The 15258-nt window shown below is 30.0% G+C and overlaps 4 protein-coding genes across 7 annotated transcripts; 2 read left to right on the plus strand and 2 right to left on the minus strand.

Moving 5' to 3' along the window:
* Positions 1-758: 758 nt before the first annotated feature.
* LOC138934981 (asparagine-rich protein-like) lies at positions 759-5222 on the minus strand. 3 transcript variants are annotated; one of them, XM_070299183.1, is made up of 9 exons: positions 5001-5222; positions 4582-4757; positions 4257-4466; positions 3922-4093; positions 3486-3837; positions 2944-3393; positions 2471-2861; positions 1917-2260; positions 759-1765 (listed from the first exon to the last, which is right to left on the minus strand). In XM_070299183.1, exons 2-9 carry the CDS (start codon positions 4717-4719, stop codon positions 1621-1623), a joined length of 2202 nt encoding a protein of 733 aa, XP_070155284.1. In that variant the 5' UTR covers positions 4720-4757; positions 5001-5222; the 3' UTR covers positions 759-1620. The 3 variants fall into 3 exon arrangements, with proteins under 3 accessions (XP_070155284.1, XP_070155283.1, XP_070155285.1); XM_070299182.1 differs by having other exon boundaries at positions 4917-5222; XM_070299184.1 differs by having other exon boundaries at positions 2471-2843; positions 4582-5221.
* A 147-nt stretch (positions 5223-5369) lies between these two features.
* Urod (uroporphyrinogen decarboxylase) lies at positions 5370-7280 on the plus strand. Of its 2 annotated transcripts, XM_070299193.1 has the most exons (7): positions 5375-5438; positions 5519-5859; positions 5968-6126; positions 6253-6414; positions 6501-6638; positions 6715-6888; positions 6999-7280. In XM_070299193.1, exons 2-7 carry the CDS (start codon positions 5563-5565, stop codon positions 7137-7139), a joined length of 1071 nt encoding a protein of 356 aa, XP_070155294.1. In that variant the 5' UTR covers positions 5375-5438; positions 5519-5562; the 3' UTR covers positions 7140-7280. The 2 variants fall into 2 exon arrangements, with proteins under 2 accessions (XP_070155293.1, XP_070155294.1); XM_070299192.1 differs by having other exon boundaries at positions 5370-5859.
* Positions 6538-10878, minus strand: L(2)41ab (lethal (2) 41Ab). Its single transcript, XM_070299181.1, has 8 exons — positions 10610-10878; positions 9872-10494; positions 9462-9705; positions 8907-9317; positions 8298-8819; positions 7840-8130; positions 7592-7750; positions 6538-7493 (listed from the first exon to the last, which is right to left on the minus strand). The coding sequence occupies exons 1-8, from the start codon at positions 10844-10846 to the stop codon at positions 7266-7268; spliced, it is 2715 nt and encodes a 904-aa protein (XP_070155282.1). The 5' UTR covers positions 10847-10878; the 3' UTR covers positions 6538-7265.
* A 588-nt stretch (positions 10879-11466) lies between these two features.
* On the plus strand, positions 11467-14640 carry LOC138934983 (protein TAPT1 homolog). Its single transcript, XM_070299188.1, has 7 exons — positions 11467-11962; positions 12339-12493; positions 12588-12685; positions 12756-13099; positions 13197-13294; positions 13430-13645; positions 13890-14640. The coding sequence occupies exons 1-7, from the start codon at positions 11782-11784 to the stop codon at positions 14469-14471; spliced, it is 1674 nt and encodes a 557-aa protein (XP_070155289.1). The 5' UTR covers positions 11467-11781; the 3' UTR covers positions 14472-14640.
* The last annotated feature ends 618 nt before the right edge of the window (positions 14641-15258 follow it).

The following is a 15258-nucleotide window of genomic DNA, read 5'->3' on the forward strand; positions in this document are numbered from 1 at the left end:
ATTCTTTTGAGTTTCTGTGAATTTGATAATTTTTACATATGGAAAACTACGAGCTGGACAAAATGGGAAATCTTCTTTTCATCTTATGGCAGTGGGCCAATCATGTGACCCAAAAAAAATCTACAAAAATTTTCGACTTTTTAATGTGAAAGCTTAAAGTCTTCCCTACCAAACCATTTTTTTCGAATATTTCTAAGATTTTTTATTACTAAGTTACCGCAGATTAAATAAAAAATGAGCATTTTAACTTTGATTGCTCACATAACTCCGTTACGCATGCAATTCAAAAAACAGATTATACATAAATTTTTTAATAAAGTTGATAAAAATGATGAAAATAAAAAAAGCGATGAGAAAATCTTCTCTTATTTGTATAAATATGTAAGAAAAATTAAACTTTCTTTATAAAATAATTTTTTTTAACAGCTTGCGTACATTAGATTAGAAAGATATGAGATGAGATCATTAAATCCCGGACAAATATAAGTATAACACATAATAAGTAAATGGAATTGCATTAAACCACATGTAATTAAATACTTATTTTAATTATGTTGATTCTGATTATTTTCTTTAACATATTAGATTTATAATCATTTAATTTCTACCTTATATATATATATATATATATATATATGATTGTTTTATATATTTTTATACATGTTATTTTTGTATTTTATTTTCGTTTACTATATAAATAATACAATAAATAATACTTTTATTATATTTTTATTTTTTTTTTATATATCTTGTTACAATTTACATTTTGTATACATCACATATATTCTTACAAAAGATAGCTACTTATGTTTTATTTTTATACAAACTATTACAATATAGTTCTAATTAAATAAATATATATTATGAAAATGTATATTCCATTCATCTTTTTTTATCTATACAGATTTTATACCCTTGAAGCTGCAAAATCTGTTTTTTTACACATGAGCAACCGGCTATCTAGGCTTTAGTTAAAATAAAATTAATTTCTTTATCGCAAAGAAATATCGCTTTGAGAGCATCGTTTTCTTTTCAGTGACTACTTAACTTACAAATCATACACAGTATCATTATCATGATTAAATATTCTTGATGAGCACAAATTATGTCACATCGCGAAATTGGATTGATAGAAACTTTATTTATGTTATTTTCTAATATCTTACGACTAAATGAGATTCGAACACTAACGAGATACAAAATTATAACTATTTAGATGCAAAATATTGTATCACATTGTAGTAAGGATTTTAATACTGCGATACGTAATTGATATACTGATATTATATAACCATTTTATCACAATATACATCAAGTGCATCTTATTATATTTTCAGTATTTCTTTAAAATTTTGTCTTTCCTTAGTGAAACATAACATACCAGTTTTTTTATCCAGAATGCTAATTTCTTCGATTTAGAATTTCTCTTTTCATTAGATTATAAATATTTTTATACAACACAAAATAATAAATCACAATATTTGTAAATATACAGATATCTGAATATTGTGGGTATCATTTAAATATTTCAGGAATATTTAAGGAATAATAAAGCTATATCAAACTGCTATATAGAACATCATATTAAAAAACTTTCATGCACAAAAATATCCTACACATTTACAAATCCATCTTCCAAAATTGTTTGGTATTCCATTCATGATATATGTCTTCCGCATGTTTTCGCGCTTTTCTACGATAATATGCTCGTTGAAAGTACCAATCTGAAGTGTTACGCTGCCGTTGCTTCTTACGCGTATGAAATCTGCAAAAATGAAGAGTATTATTTGTTAAAGATATTATATTTATAAGTGCATTTGATCGAAGCTGCAGTATTTTAAGAATAGTAAACACACTTTCAAAAGTTATATCTGTATTATTTGCTTCTTAAACCTTGCTTCTCAAATAATTAATACCTTTTATTATTGCTCTGCCAGTTCGTATTTATATAATCCTGTTTATCGTGATTTGTTACACGAGTATTAAATAAAGACTGTTTAGATTTATAGTAATTATCGGTCTCAGACATATAATTCTTAATTTTATTTTGAGGGAGAATCTTTTTTTTCTTTTTAATATTTTTATTATCATCATTATTAAAGACCTTTTTTGTGGAACTACTCGATTTAGTGTAGTCTTTTTGTTTTGGTCTACTCTTTCTAAAGAGAATTTTTGTAGAACTTTCATAATCTGATACAGATTTTTTGCTATTTGCATCATGTTTGTTGTTAGAATTAATAATACAATTCTCTGTTTTACACTAAAAAGAATATACAATTTATATTTATATGTAACTTGTATGAAATTGCATGCTATGTATAATATTTCTCTAAATCTTTTTGTGAATATATTTACTATTTTTATACATTATACATACATAAAAATCTTTATATTCTTTCTTTTTCTCTCTCTTTTTAACTTGAAATGAATCTGTAAAAAATCAACAATTTTATATAGATTTACGACTTACGCTTGATGTGGTGGGCAATGTGGGTACATTGATATTAAATCTTGGACAAGAGTTGATTGAAAGTGGGCACATGTCTTTCCACAATTGTATTAAAGTATTATCAAAATTGTTCTTTGGTATCTCGTTGTCTTTTTGTATTTCGATTGATTGTAAATAATCATTCTCTCTTGTACACCAATTAACTGATTTTCTATTATTTTCTTCACTATCTTTTATTGATTGTTCTAAAAATTCACTGCTATCCTTATGACGCTTATTTTTTATCCATTTGAGTATCGCCTCATATTTAGTACATATATTTTTATTTATCATTTCGCTTTTCTTTTTTATCGATTCTGAGGGAAGTAGCTGAGAAGTATTATGTATTTTATCACTGGAATTTTGGAAAAACCTGATATATAATACAATAATTTAAATACACACAATAATAATTACAATGTGGAAATAAAAGAATTAGATATGTTATTACTTACTTTGTAATAGTATAATTGTGTTCATTCAATCTCTTAGTTTTTTTACTTTTTAAAGAGCCCTTTTTATCACCATCATAAATTTTCTGGCTATTTTCTTTATCATATTTTACTTGAATTATTGTATTATCAGCTTTCCTGATTTGCTCCTTTATATATTCTTTCTTTGTATTTTTTTTTCCAAATGTTTTTGTATTCAACTTTTTTGATGAATAGTTTGAAAAACAAGATTTATCATAATTTTGGAAAAACTGATTATTTTTGGTTAATTGTTTCAAGAACTCATCATCAGGCAGTACACTTTTCAAATCACACAGTTTTTTAATTAATTTGTGTCTTTCTTTAGTATATTTATTATACACATTTAATGTTATCTTGCTCATTTTTTCTATCAAGTTTGAGAGAAGTAACTTAGAAGTAATATGTATTTTGTTACTGTCACGTTGCAAAATTCTGAAATACAATGCAATAATATAAATAAACAATAGTAATTTATAATTTAGAAATAAGAGAACTTTTGTGCATTTTATTATACTAATACTTACTTCAAGGTAAAAGAATTGTAATCATTTTGTATATTGTTATTAAATAATATCAAGTTTTCATAAAATGCTTTTGTACTATTCACAATATCCAATGTCTCATTTATTTCATTTTTCAACGAACTATTATTGTTATCATAAATAAATGCCAATGATGATAATACATGTAGAGACACTTGAAGTTGAGATACTTGATCTAATGAATATGGATCGAAATTGAAAGATTCTGATGTAATAATTGGCTTGTTACTTATTTTATTCGCAGCATCTTTCTTAGAAAACTGCCTTATAAAGTACTCCATAATTTTTTTATCAACTGCAATATGAGCTTTAATTTCATTTAGCATAGTTTTCACTGGAAACAAGAAATCTGATTAAGATATAAGCAATAAATTGGAATAGATTCTACCAAGATCTTTCATAAAACTTTTGATCTTACCTTCCGTCAGTCCTTTGAGAGTATTAACAATATTGTGACCTACAGTCTTAAGACTTTCATTATTAACCTCATTTAAGTTTGGACAGGCTTTGGAATCTATGAAAGAATGGTTAAGAACAAAACCAATAATGATACCAATTACACAAGCCATAAGAACATTTCTTATATTTGCCTATATAAACAAAAAAAATTATTAGTAAAAAAAAATTGAAGATAATATTCTATTAGATTCGAAAAATATTAACAAAAAAATATAATCTTATTGGCAAATCAATAATAAAATACAATTTATATACTATGTATATGTATATATACATAAATGTAATTATTTATACCTGTTTATTCATTTGTGTTTCCAATATTCGGAGAAGCCTATATGTGTTACCATTAAATTGACAAATTTGAAGAATATTTGTATTAACAGTATCTGTATCGCTCTCCGTTATGACAGATATACCATCGGATATATCCTCTGCTTCTGTATTTATGCACAAGACTTTATTATCATCATTGTTTATTTCTGCAGTCTCAATATTTGAATCCTCCTAAAATTAAAAGTCAAATGTTTTATTCACTTACATATATTCCGATGTTATTAATTTGCATAATATCCCAAAAGTTTTATATATCAATATTATTATTGTACATTAGATTTTTCACCTTCTGTACATCCAATGATTGATGCAAAGTTTCATTGTCATCACTCTGTTTAATCCAGTTAAATTTAATCCATTCGTCCCCATCTGCGATTACATTTTCTTCATAAAGATATATTTCATTGATATTTACATCATCCATTGTTTGTTTCTCGTAGGTCTCATAGAATTGTGGCAAGTCTACCAAATATTGTCTTTATCAAATACTGTCGCAAATTAACGCAATAAAATATGAAAATTCATATTCGTTGAATCATGGCGCAAAATATATTTTATTGAACACGTGCCAAATAAATTCGAGACAAATAAATTCTCGATCACTTCTTTTTTGACATTTACGTAGTTCTTAGCGGAGAATAAATACTGAAATGCGCGTGCGAATAGCAAAGCAACATCTATATGTAATGTCACCAAATGTGATACGTTTTTATTTTTTAATCCAGCAGATTAATCTCGATTGCAAGATAATAATCTTGCGATAATTCGTGTTTAGCGAGCACTGATACGGGAAGATTAGTAGATGGAATCTTCTATCAATCTCTCCTTTGTCAGAGAGGCTCTTCTTTATTCTATCCCTTCCTCTATCCCGAATCAGCTGTTTTTGTCTACTAGTTCCTCCCCCGCGCTATGGAACGTACAGCATTTGTCACGTGATCACGTGTAGAGTGAGAAGCGAGAGAGAACGCAAGGGGCAGAGTATGTCCTTTTTTTATGTGCATCTTTACCCCCACTCCTTAAATAAAGGCAAACGCTCGTACTATAGGTTATAGGTAGTAATACGTGAGTCTTCATATTGTAAATAACGAAGCACTGTCAGAAAATCACGTATTTTTATAACAATTAAAACATTCTAATTAAATTGTAGGAATTCTATATAATATTACGCAATATATTACAATGTAATATATAAAATAATCTTTATAAAGAAATTACGTGTAAAGGATATATTGGAGGAAACTGAAAAAGACGCTGGAGGATTGTCAGGATGATTGAGCATAATTTTCCGTCCTTGAAAAATGATCTTATACTCAGAGCGGCACGCGGGGAACCCGTTGATAGAGTGCCGGTTTGGGTCATGAGACAGGCTGGGAGATATCTTCCGGAGTTTCAGGAAGTCAGAGCCCAGCACGATTTCTTCACCGTCTGCCAAACCCCGGAATTGGCATGCCAGGTGACCCTGCAGCCAATAGAACGTTTCGATCTGGATGCCAGTATAATATTCTCGGATATTCTTGTGATCCCTCAAGCGATGGGCTTGAAGGTTGAGATGGCACCAGGGATAGTAAGTTAAAATATCCGCAAACTGTATGTTTCGAAAGCAATAGCTAAGTGACGTACATCATATTCATATCTCGTTGTTTATTCTCTTTAAATAAGAAGTATCTGTTAGGGTCCAGTCTTGCCTCAACCCTTAGCCAATCCTAATGATTTAGCAAGACTCGTGCGACCAAATGTAGAAGAGGCTCTAAAATATGTTGGGGAGGCTATAACATTGACTCGACATATGTTAAATGGAAGAGTGCCATTGATAGGTTTCACCGGAGCACCTGCAAGTACTTTTATATTGTCTAGAAAATCATGCAAAATTGAAAATTATTTCAATATAGGAATGTACATTGTAAATTTCTGCTGTATCGTGAATTATATAATTTACATATATTAATTTTTATTTTAGTGGACACTGATGGGTTACATGATTCAAGGAGGAGGTAGTTCCACGATGGCAAAAGCAAGATCTTGGTTGTATAAGTATCCAGAGGACTCTCACAAATTATTGCAGATAATTACGGATGTTATTGTGGATTATTTAGTGATGCAAGTGAAGGCTGGTGCTCAGGTATATTCAGAAGTATATTTTGACAATACATTATATTTTAATAATAATATAAATTGAAGAAATGACATTACATTATCTTTTTCAAGTTACTTCAAGTATTTGAAAGCAATGGTGACTATTTCGATGATGCATTGTTTACAACTTATTCTTTTAAATATCTCAAACAAATAAGCGAACGTGTACGAAAGCAATTGAAAGAAGCAAATATTCCAGAAGTGCCTATGGTATTTATTATAATTATTCTGAAATGGACAAATTACTTTTGTAAATATAAAATAAACCTTGAATCTGTTTTCATAGATTGCTTTCCCAAAAGGTGCAACCATGAATTCTTTAAAAATTCTCGCCAAGGATGAAAGTTACGAAGTTATTGGCCTTGATTGGACTGTAGATCCTAGTGAAGCCAGAGAACAGCTTGGGTCTAATGTTACATTGCAAGGTAACATGGATCCTTGTGCAATGTATTCTTCCCAGGTGTGTTAGATATTTTCTTTAAAATTTATAAAAATTATACTGATTAATGATAATTATACTGATACATAGATATTTACAAGAATATTAAATATACTCATCATTATTTTTAGGATGAAATTGTTAATCGTGCACACAAAATGGTATCAAATTTTGGTAAAACTCGATATATTGCCAATTTGGGTCATGGTATTTTACCGGATACTCCCATTCTATCCATGGAAGCTTTCATTAAAGGTGTACATTCTGCATAAGTATATCATTTGCAATCGTAAATGTAGATATACTAAATGCATTATGCATTTGTATAAGTCGTTAAAATTATTTTGTTATTAAATACATTGCATTGTTTTATTTCCTTGCTTATATTTACTGGGATTTTATAATATTTCTAATGTCAAAAGTATTTTTTGAATATTATTTTTCAATAAAGGAAAGTCTTGGCTTGTTCTTTCCATTACATGTTTCAAATAATCATGAAGAATCTGTTCGTTTTGGAATTCTTCGCTTATTGCTGTTTCACTCTTGAAAAACATCTTGTATCGGCCACTTTTAATGTCTTGAAGCATTTTAACTTTTCGTTGTTTGAAAACTAATGCTTGCAAATTCTGCAAAAAACAGAAGATTTTCTAATTATAACAATGTTAAATTTTTAACCAAATATTAATTCCAAATTCGTAAAAAGAAAATAATTCGCATAATTTACATGATATTTAACAGCTTCCATTTGCATTATTTCCTGATCCACATCTGGAATAACGTCTTCTATCATTTTTAATGCTGTTTGCAATTCCTTACATTTGTCTAGTGTATTTTTTATTTGAGATTCTTGCTCGAATATTCTGTTTTCAGTTTTCTTTGTATCCTATAATAAATAATTAATTAGAAGAATATATATATGAAGAGTGAAAGATTTACATCTCAACTATCTTGAGACAAGTTGATAATAACTACCTTCGCGATTTGTTTTATCTTCAATTTTTGATCGGCAAGGCGTTTACAGAATATAACTTTCTGATTGTGTTGTCCTTTTGGATCTTTCTTAAATTTGCTCATAACTTTGTCCAATATAATGTCTCTGCGCGCCACACAAAACTCCATATCGTGAATCAATTTTTCTTGTACCCTACGCAAATGTGACAGACGCATTTCCATTTTATGAATTTCGCTTTTCATCACGGCTATGTCACCACCACTGCTACGCTCATCTCTCAACTTTTTCATTGTTTCTTGCATTAACTGCACCTAAAAATATAGAATACATTAAACGACGGTTTGTTTGCTTGAAGTAAATAATTAAATATTGTAAACTTGTGTGGAAAATGTTGTTCTCGTGCTCTATTATAATTATATATTATTATTATTATATTATTATTATTATTATTATATATAATATGTATTTAAAATTTCACTTTTTTCTCCCACGATAAACTTTCTTGTTGCACCGCATCTAGATTGTCTTTCAGAAGCATTTTTTCCTCGTACAATTGGTTTAAATTACTTTGCATTTTTATTAGATTTAATTCTGCATCTTCAAGGGATTGCATTCCCTCGTTTTTTGTAATAGAATTTTTGTCTTCTAACTCTTCTCTCAGTCCTTTCTGTATAACTAATTGCGTGTTCATCTGTACCAATTTTTGTTGCAATAGATTTAATACTCTTTCCATATTCGATTCTTCCTTATTAAACATTTCCAAGCTATGCTCTAGTTTCAAATTCTTTTGCTCCATTATCATGATTTCCTTATTAAAAAGATTAAGTTCTTGCAGCTGTAAATCCCTTTGTTGGCTTAATGAGATCATGTGTCTTTCTTGTCGAATCCAAAATTGCTGTGATTTTTTAATATCTTGCTGTATCTCTTCTATATTTTTTTCCAAGGTCATTATTTTCATGTCAAGCGGATTAACTTCTTCACCACCAGTCTGTGATAATATCTGTGAAAAAGAATTATCAATTTATATAAGTAAACAGAATCTTTAAAATTCTTATATTTTAATAGAATTCTCAGCTGGTAATGTTACCTCTTCAATGGTTTTATTCAAAGTGATAATTTTTATTCGTTTCCTTTCAATGGTTGTATCATGTTTTTTTATTTCTTTCTGAATTTCATCTATCTCTTTTCCTTTTGCATCATTACTTTGCAAAAGTTCTTCTAATTCCACCTTTTCATGAGATATGTATGCATTGAGTTGCTCTAATTCCAATAACTTTCTGCCATATGAGTTTTCTGTTTCTACTAATGACAGTTCTTGTTCTTGTATTCTCTCTTTAGAATCTACTAATAATTTATTCAAATAACGCGCTGCTTTATCATGCGCAACTTTGTCTTCCAGCTTGCTATATATTGTATTTTCCAACTCGTTTTGTTTATTCAAAAATTTCGCAAATTCTTTATCAGTTTCTTCCTCTTCGTGTAACAAATACTGCCATTCCTAAAATATGAGATTTGCGTTAAAGATAATAACAATGTCATAAAAAAATATAATATATATAATATGTATATTTAAATATATATTAATTAATTATATTTATTTTTATGATAGTCTTCAATAAATATGCAATAATATTTAACGTACATTATTAATTAAGTCAAATTCATGTTGTTCATGTTCACTAAATTTTGCCATTTTTACTAATTCAGATTGCAAATTATTAAGTTTGTCATTTTCCACTTCCATCAGCTTTGAAGTAATTTGTATATTGTCTTCTATTCGTACACGCAATGAGGTCAAATTCTCATTGTTTTCTGCTTCTTTATGAGTTTCTTTCTTTAATTTCTCTATTTCTGTATGTAGTGTATTGAAGGATTCGCATATTTTCCTGAAAAGATATTGGCTACTTCAATCTTCCTCATTTAGCAAATGATGGTAGAGTTTCACTGAAGTGATTATCTCTTTAAATCAATAAATGTGACTTGATTATGATATCATCTTTTGTTACAAATCCACTCATTCAAATCCTTAAAGATTATGGAGATATTACGTACTCGCGCTCTGTGTTTAATTGCTCGTAAACTTTATTTCGCTTAGTAATATTCAGCACAACGGAATTCCAAGCGTTGCATAAATTCTTATGTTGCTTATGCAACGTTTCTAGGTCGGCATTAACGTCGGCAATCATCTGGCTTAACTCAATTTTCTCTTTATTTTTCAATTGCAATTGTATATCTAGATTGGCTATCTCATTTTTAATTTTCCATATTTCTTCCATGAGTCTGAATATTATAAAATCTTTCTGCTGCTTCTGAGTAATTAAATCTCGTTGAATCGCCTTATCTTTCCTAGACACTTGTTTGGAAATAGCCAGACTATTTTCGAGCTCTTTTTGCCATTCTGAAAATTGCGCTTGCAAAGTTGTAAGTTGCTCCAACTCATGCACAAGGTTTTCCTCTTTCGTTTTTTCATCCAGCAATTTAGTATGGGCGACTTTACGAACATCTGTCGCGTCCCTTACACGCGTATCTTTCTCTTCACGCAGTAAAATTACATTTGCTATCATGCTTTGATATTTCTCAATTGTCATTTGCTGCTGTGCTGTCTCCTGTTGGGCATGGTACAATTGCAAGCTCTCTGCTTCGTGTTCTTTTTCTATAGATTTTATTTTAGCCTCCTGTAAAATATGTGCAGTTAATTATTCGACGAACATAATATATTAACGTTTTATTTATACGCACTCGTTCGATAAATACTTTTTAAATAAAAAAAAGATAGTAAAAAATCCTTACAAGCTCTAATATCTCGCTGCTCAACTTATTGTCAACACGGACAAGATGTTCTCGCAGAGCATTTTGGAATCTCTTCATCAAGGAGTCATCTGGATCCAGAACATTTGGCACATTCAAAGACTTTGTGTCTATCCATAATCTTTTCTTGAGTTTAGTCCCTGATTGCTCCATGCTATCAACATTAAATTCATTATCAAAAGGTACAATTGAAGCGTTGTTTTCCATTGAGATATTCATCGCGAAATTCTATATATCGCACAATATTTTATAAAAAAAAAACTTTCTGAAAAAACATGCACAGAAACTCGCTTTACATTAAATTGATATATATGCTAAACTGTTGTTGATTCAAATCAAATACGTAACTAAGGAAGTATGACATCATCATGAGATTATTGTCATTATATGCGTAATCAATATTTAAATTTATTTTAACGCATCGCCGAGTTGTTTAATTAATGAAAAAAAATATTTTATTAAATATATATATATATATATTTAATATTTCCGAACTTTTTATTTATATAAATAATGAAAAATATGTAATTAAATATATATGTACGAATATTATATTTTAATAATCGATATGGAATGAATTTTTTTGTCATATATCTTATATTTTGTTAACAATTAAATTATAATTATATTGTACTGATAGTTGATAATTGAAATTTTCTGCTAACAATTATCGACGGCATGTAATTCATACGTTCGTCTTTATCGCACGTTGTTAATCGTAGAGCAGAGAATTTCAATTGTACTGGCTATCAATAAAATCTAATTCATAAATATACATGTCCGCGATATGCGGAAGACTTTACGTAGTTTCACGAAACTAGGAAACCTAGAATAATAGTGTATCATGCAAAAAAAAAAAAAAAAAACCTGTTTCCTTGTGTATGAAAGATATACTAAGAACTAGATTAATTATCGGTTTTAGCGCTTTCATATTCGAACGACGCACGTTGTTTCTCGCTGCGTGTTGCGTGTTGCGTGTGCTGTTATGACAGTTCGTCCGATGTGCGGTTTAATCAAGGCACGATAGCAGAATCGCACACGTATAATATACAAGAGACGGGACACACGGTTATGTCTGAATAAGAATAGACAGTAAGAGCTCGTGGAGAATGCGTTGCATCGACGGTGCTCGTTGTTGAATATTACAGAGAGCGATGCAGAACACGTGCTCCGCTGATGGGGAGATGGAGCAAAGCTGGTCGGAGAAGAGGACCATCAGGTTTCGCGGTACTGACAAAAATCATGTGTCACCCAACAATAGACAGCGAGTGGAAAATGTGGATCCACACTGTAGGTCGGAATTATCGGACGGACAAGATCCGAAGAAAAAACAAAGTATATATATATATATATATACATATATGTGTGTATGCATGATTGTTGGAATTCATTTTGCTAAGTAATAAGATATCTACAAAGAAAGAGAATTAGCATGATAAATTATGCATTATCGAATGTAAATGCGATGGATAAGATAGTATTAATCATCTGCACAGATGTGTCAGCATCGTCACTGATTCATGCATTTATTAGAGATACCAGTTTCACGTTTGACAAATTCTGATTTGAGATATGTTGCGTTATCAGCTCAATTTATATATGCTAGAAATTTTATTATATGGAAATTTTCATTTTAAAGTTGAAATTTTTATGAATAATATTGTATAGATTTACTTTTATCTAGCTTGACTAAATTAAATTAATATTTCAGAAGTGTCATTGATGCAATTTCTAAGAACAGAATTAACAAGAGATTATCAGCTGGAATATGATGAGGAGACATTCTCTGCCAGAAGGGAGAAAGTTTACTCGTTTATAAAAATTCCTAGAGAGGTGGAAAACTTTATGGCTTATGGTTTTTTTCAGGTATAACAATATTATATTGTTATAAGAATAAAATAATAGTCAAAATTGTATTTTTAGAATCATTTATATTTTATTATTATCTTTGTTGTCATAGTGTGCAGATTCCTTTCTCTTTGTGTATACATTTTTACCAATAAGGTTTGCAATGGCACTATGGGCAGTGATTACGAGACCTTTACGACATTGCTTAAGGTATTTGAGAAGTTGATTAATATGATATATATTTGTTTATTCAAAAATTTTCACTTATCCCATTTTGTAGGGGTGGAGGTGAAAAAGTTGGCACAAAAAATACAGAAACGTATTTAAGCCCAGCTGAGGTGTGCAATTTATTAAAAGGGATTGTAGTAATAGGTTGTTGGATAGCTACTTGGAAAGTGGTAGACACTTCCATGATGTATCATTTGGTTAAAAGTCAGTCGGTTATAAAATTATACATATTCTACAATATGCTAGAGGTAGGAGATCGTCTTTTCAGTGCGTTTGGCCAAGATGCTATAGATGCTCTACTTTGGACCGCTACCGAGCCGCGCTCTCGTTCAAAATCTACCCGTGCGCCACATTTGGGTACATTGCCGCATCTTTTATTCACCCTCACTTATGTGTGTATCCTTTATATATAATTATATTATAATCAATTTGATCTGAGATAACATTAAGTTGCAAAACAAGATATGTATACCTTCACTGCATTTTCATAAAGTGTTGCATAGCATATTGGTATTGTTCCAAGCAACGACATTAAATGTAGCGATCAACAGCAGTAACAAAGCCCTTCTAACAATTATGATGTCTAACAATGTAAGTGTGCCATAAAAAGTGTGAAGCAATTTTTCTAATATTGAAGAATCAAATATAAAGCAAATTTAAATAAATAAATGAAGTAGTAAGTATACAAAATGTAAACGAATTTTCAAATATATCAAATATTTTCAGTTTGTAGAATTGAAGGGTTCTGTATTCAAGAAGTTTGACAAGAACAACTTGTTCCAATTATCTTGTGCCGACATCAGGGAAAGATTTCACCTAACGATGCTACTCCTTGCAGTGAGTCTACAAACAATGAAAGAATACGCATGGCACAGCGATCGTTTCGCCGTTTTGCTGCCCGACTGCGTGATACTGTTGTTTGCAGAAGTTCTTGTTGATTGGGTTTGTATTGCAATATAAATTATATTATTACATTATGTACACATATCGAAAAATATGTCGGTTCTAGATTATGATATTGATAATTGAACTTGATTACTTTTATTGTTAAATTGTTTAAGTCTCTCTTGTATAGTCTTTTGCTTGCTTACATAAGTTGTAAGCTACATTTGAAATATCTGCAAGCTATATTTGATCGTGTGAATCATTCCTACCTATACTAATGTCACACTATATGTTTGTAAAGGTAAAACACGCGTTCATCACACGTTTCAACGAGTTGCCTTCAACCGTCTACAGGGATTATACCGTGAGTTTGGCATATGATATGACACAGGCACGTCAAGAAACAGCATTCTCGGATCCCTCGGATTTAGTCGCACGGCGAATGGGCTTTATACCTCTTCCCCTTGGAGTCGCCATGGCCCGTGTTCTATGTACAACCATTACACCATCCACGAGACCCGCTGATATTATACTTCTACTATTAGCTTATCTTATACTAGTGGCTCTTCGCATATTAAATAGTTTAATTATTCTCGGTAAAGCGTGCGACATAATATCGCACACGCAAGCCGATAAAGACGATGTAGCCTCGAAATCTCCGTCGCACAAACGTGCTAATAGTGCCGACATGAAAAACCCAAATCTTGGAACGGCTATCCTATCAAATAGCGCCGTCAGCTTGAATAACGTCTATTTGAATGATGTATTTTTAAATACGGAAGAGACGCATAAAACTGAAAAAATTCAGTGTAACGTCGACGAGTTTACAGTTGCCGCAAAAACCGTACTAAGGACAGGAAGCGTACCCCATCTTCCACAATGACAAATCTCAATAGCGCAATTGAAGTACAATGAATTTTTTTTATTTATAAATTGTACATATTTTCCGTTGTACATATATACATGCACAAATACTATATGAATGGTTTTTTGCAGTAATCTTTATATAATGTATCTATATGTAAGGATAATACATTTTTGGTTATTGTTTATTCGCACGTTTTATTTCCGAACATCTATAGTCATACATGCGAATTTGTGTGGAATGTGTTTTGAATTGATTCTTAATAATTGCATATATCACATAGAGTATTTCACTCAGCAAAACAAGCCAGTATTTTCGTTTAGATTCTTTTATTATTTTGAAATCGATCTTTTTTAAGAATATTGAAAATATCTTATTGTTAGATCAAATATCTCCTATAAATATATTTCACATATTTTTAATGTGTTAAAGATAATTTTTTAACTATTCTTTTTAAATTTAAAAGATTTGCTATTGCTCTTTCTCCTAGAGGATGATTCTATTTGTGGTTTATCTACCCATTTATATTTTATTACAATTTTAATGTTGTCATATTTTGATATCATTGACTTTAAATAAAACCGTAATTTCAAATTATTTGATTTTTAAATAATTTCAATATCTAATCCATAAAATAAACAGTTTGGAAAAATAATAAAATCCATATTGAAGTTAGTTCATAAAACTAACTTTAGTATGATTTTCGCCCATCTATTCCGAGTCGGACGAGCCATAAATAGGATCATATCTATAGAGGGTTTAGAAAGGGCTGATGATATTATATGACTGTATGTATATATTCAAT

The sequence above is a fragment of the Polyergus mexicanus genome, unplaced genomic scaffold, assembly GCF_030449975.1.
Source record: "Polyergus mexicanus isolate NDT 795.1 unplaced genomic scaffold, iyPolMexi1.0 SCAF_7, whole genome shotgun sequence".
Lineage (NCBI taxonomy): Eukaryota > Metazoa > Arthropoda > Insecta > Hymenoptera > Formicidae > Polyergus > Polyergus mexicanus.

Coding starts and splice junctions, on each gene's coding strand:
- LOC138934981 (XM_070299183.1), bottom strand. CDS start 4,719: ATGGATGATGTAAATATCAATGAAATATATCTTTATGAAGAAAATGTA. Junction 3,394..3,485: donor TACAATTCTTTTACCTTGAA/GTAAGTATTAGT, acceptor ATTGTATTTCAG/AATTTTGCAACGTGACAGTA. Junction 2,261..2,470: donor CATTGCCCACCACATCAAGC/GTAAGTCGTAAA, acceptor TATTCTTTTTAG/TGTAAAACAGAGAATTGTAT.
- Urod (XM_070299192.1), top strand. CDS start 5,563: ATGATTGAGCATAATTTTCCGTCCTTGAAAAATGATCTTATACTCAGA. Junction 6,127..6,252: donor TAGGTTTCACCGGAGCACCT/GCAAGTACTTTT, acceptor TTTTTATTTTAG/TGGACACTGATGGGTTACAT. Junction 6,639..6,714: donor ATATTCCAGAAGTGCCTATG/GTATTTATTATA, acceptor CTGTTTTCATAG/ATTGCTTTCCCAAAAGGTGC.
- LOC138934983 (XM_070299188.1), top strand. CDS start 11,782: ATGCAGAACACGTGCTCCGCTGATGGGGAGATGGAGCAAAGCTGGTCG. Junction 13,100..13,196: donor ATTCACCCTCACTTATGTGT/GTATCCTTTATA, acceptor ATTTTCATAAAG/TGTTGCATAGCATATTGGTA. Junction 13,295..13,429: donor CAATTATGATGTCTAACAAT/GTAAGTGTGCCA, acceptor AAATATTTTCAG/TTTGTAGAATTGAAGGGTTC.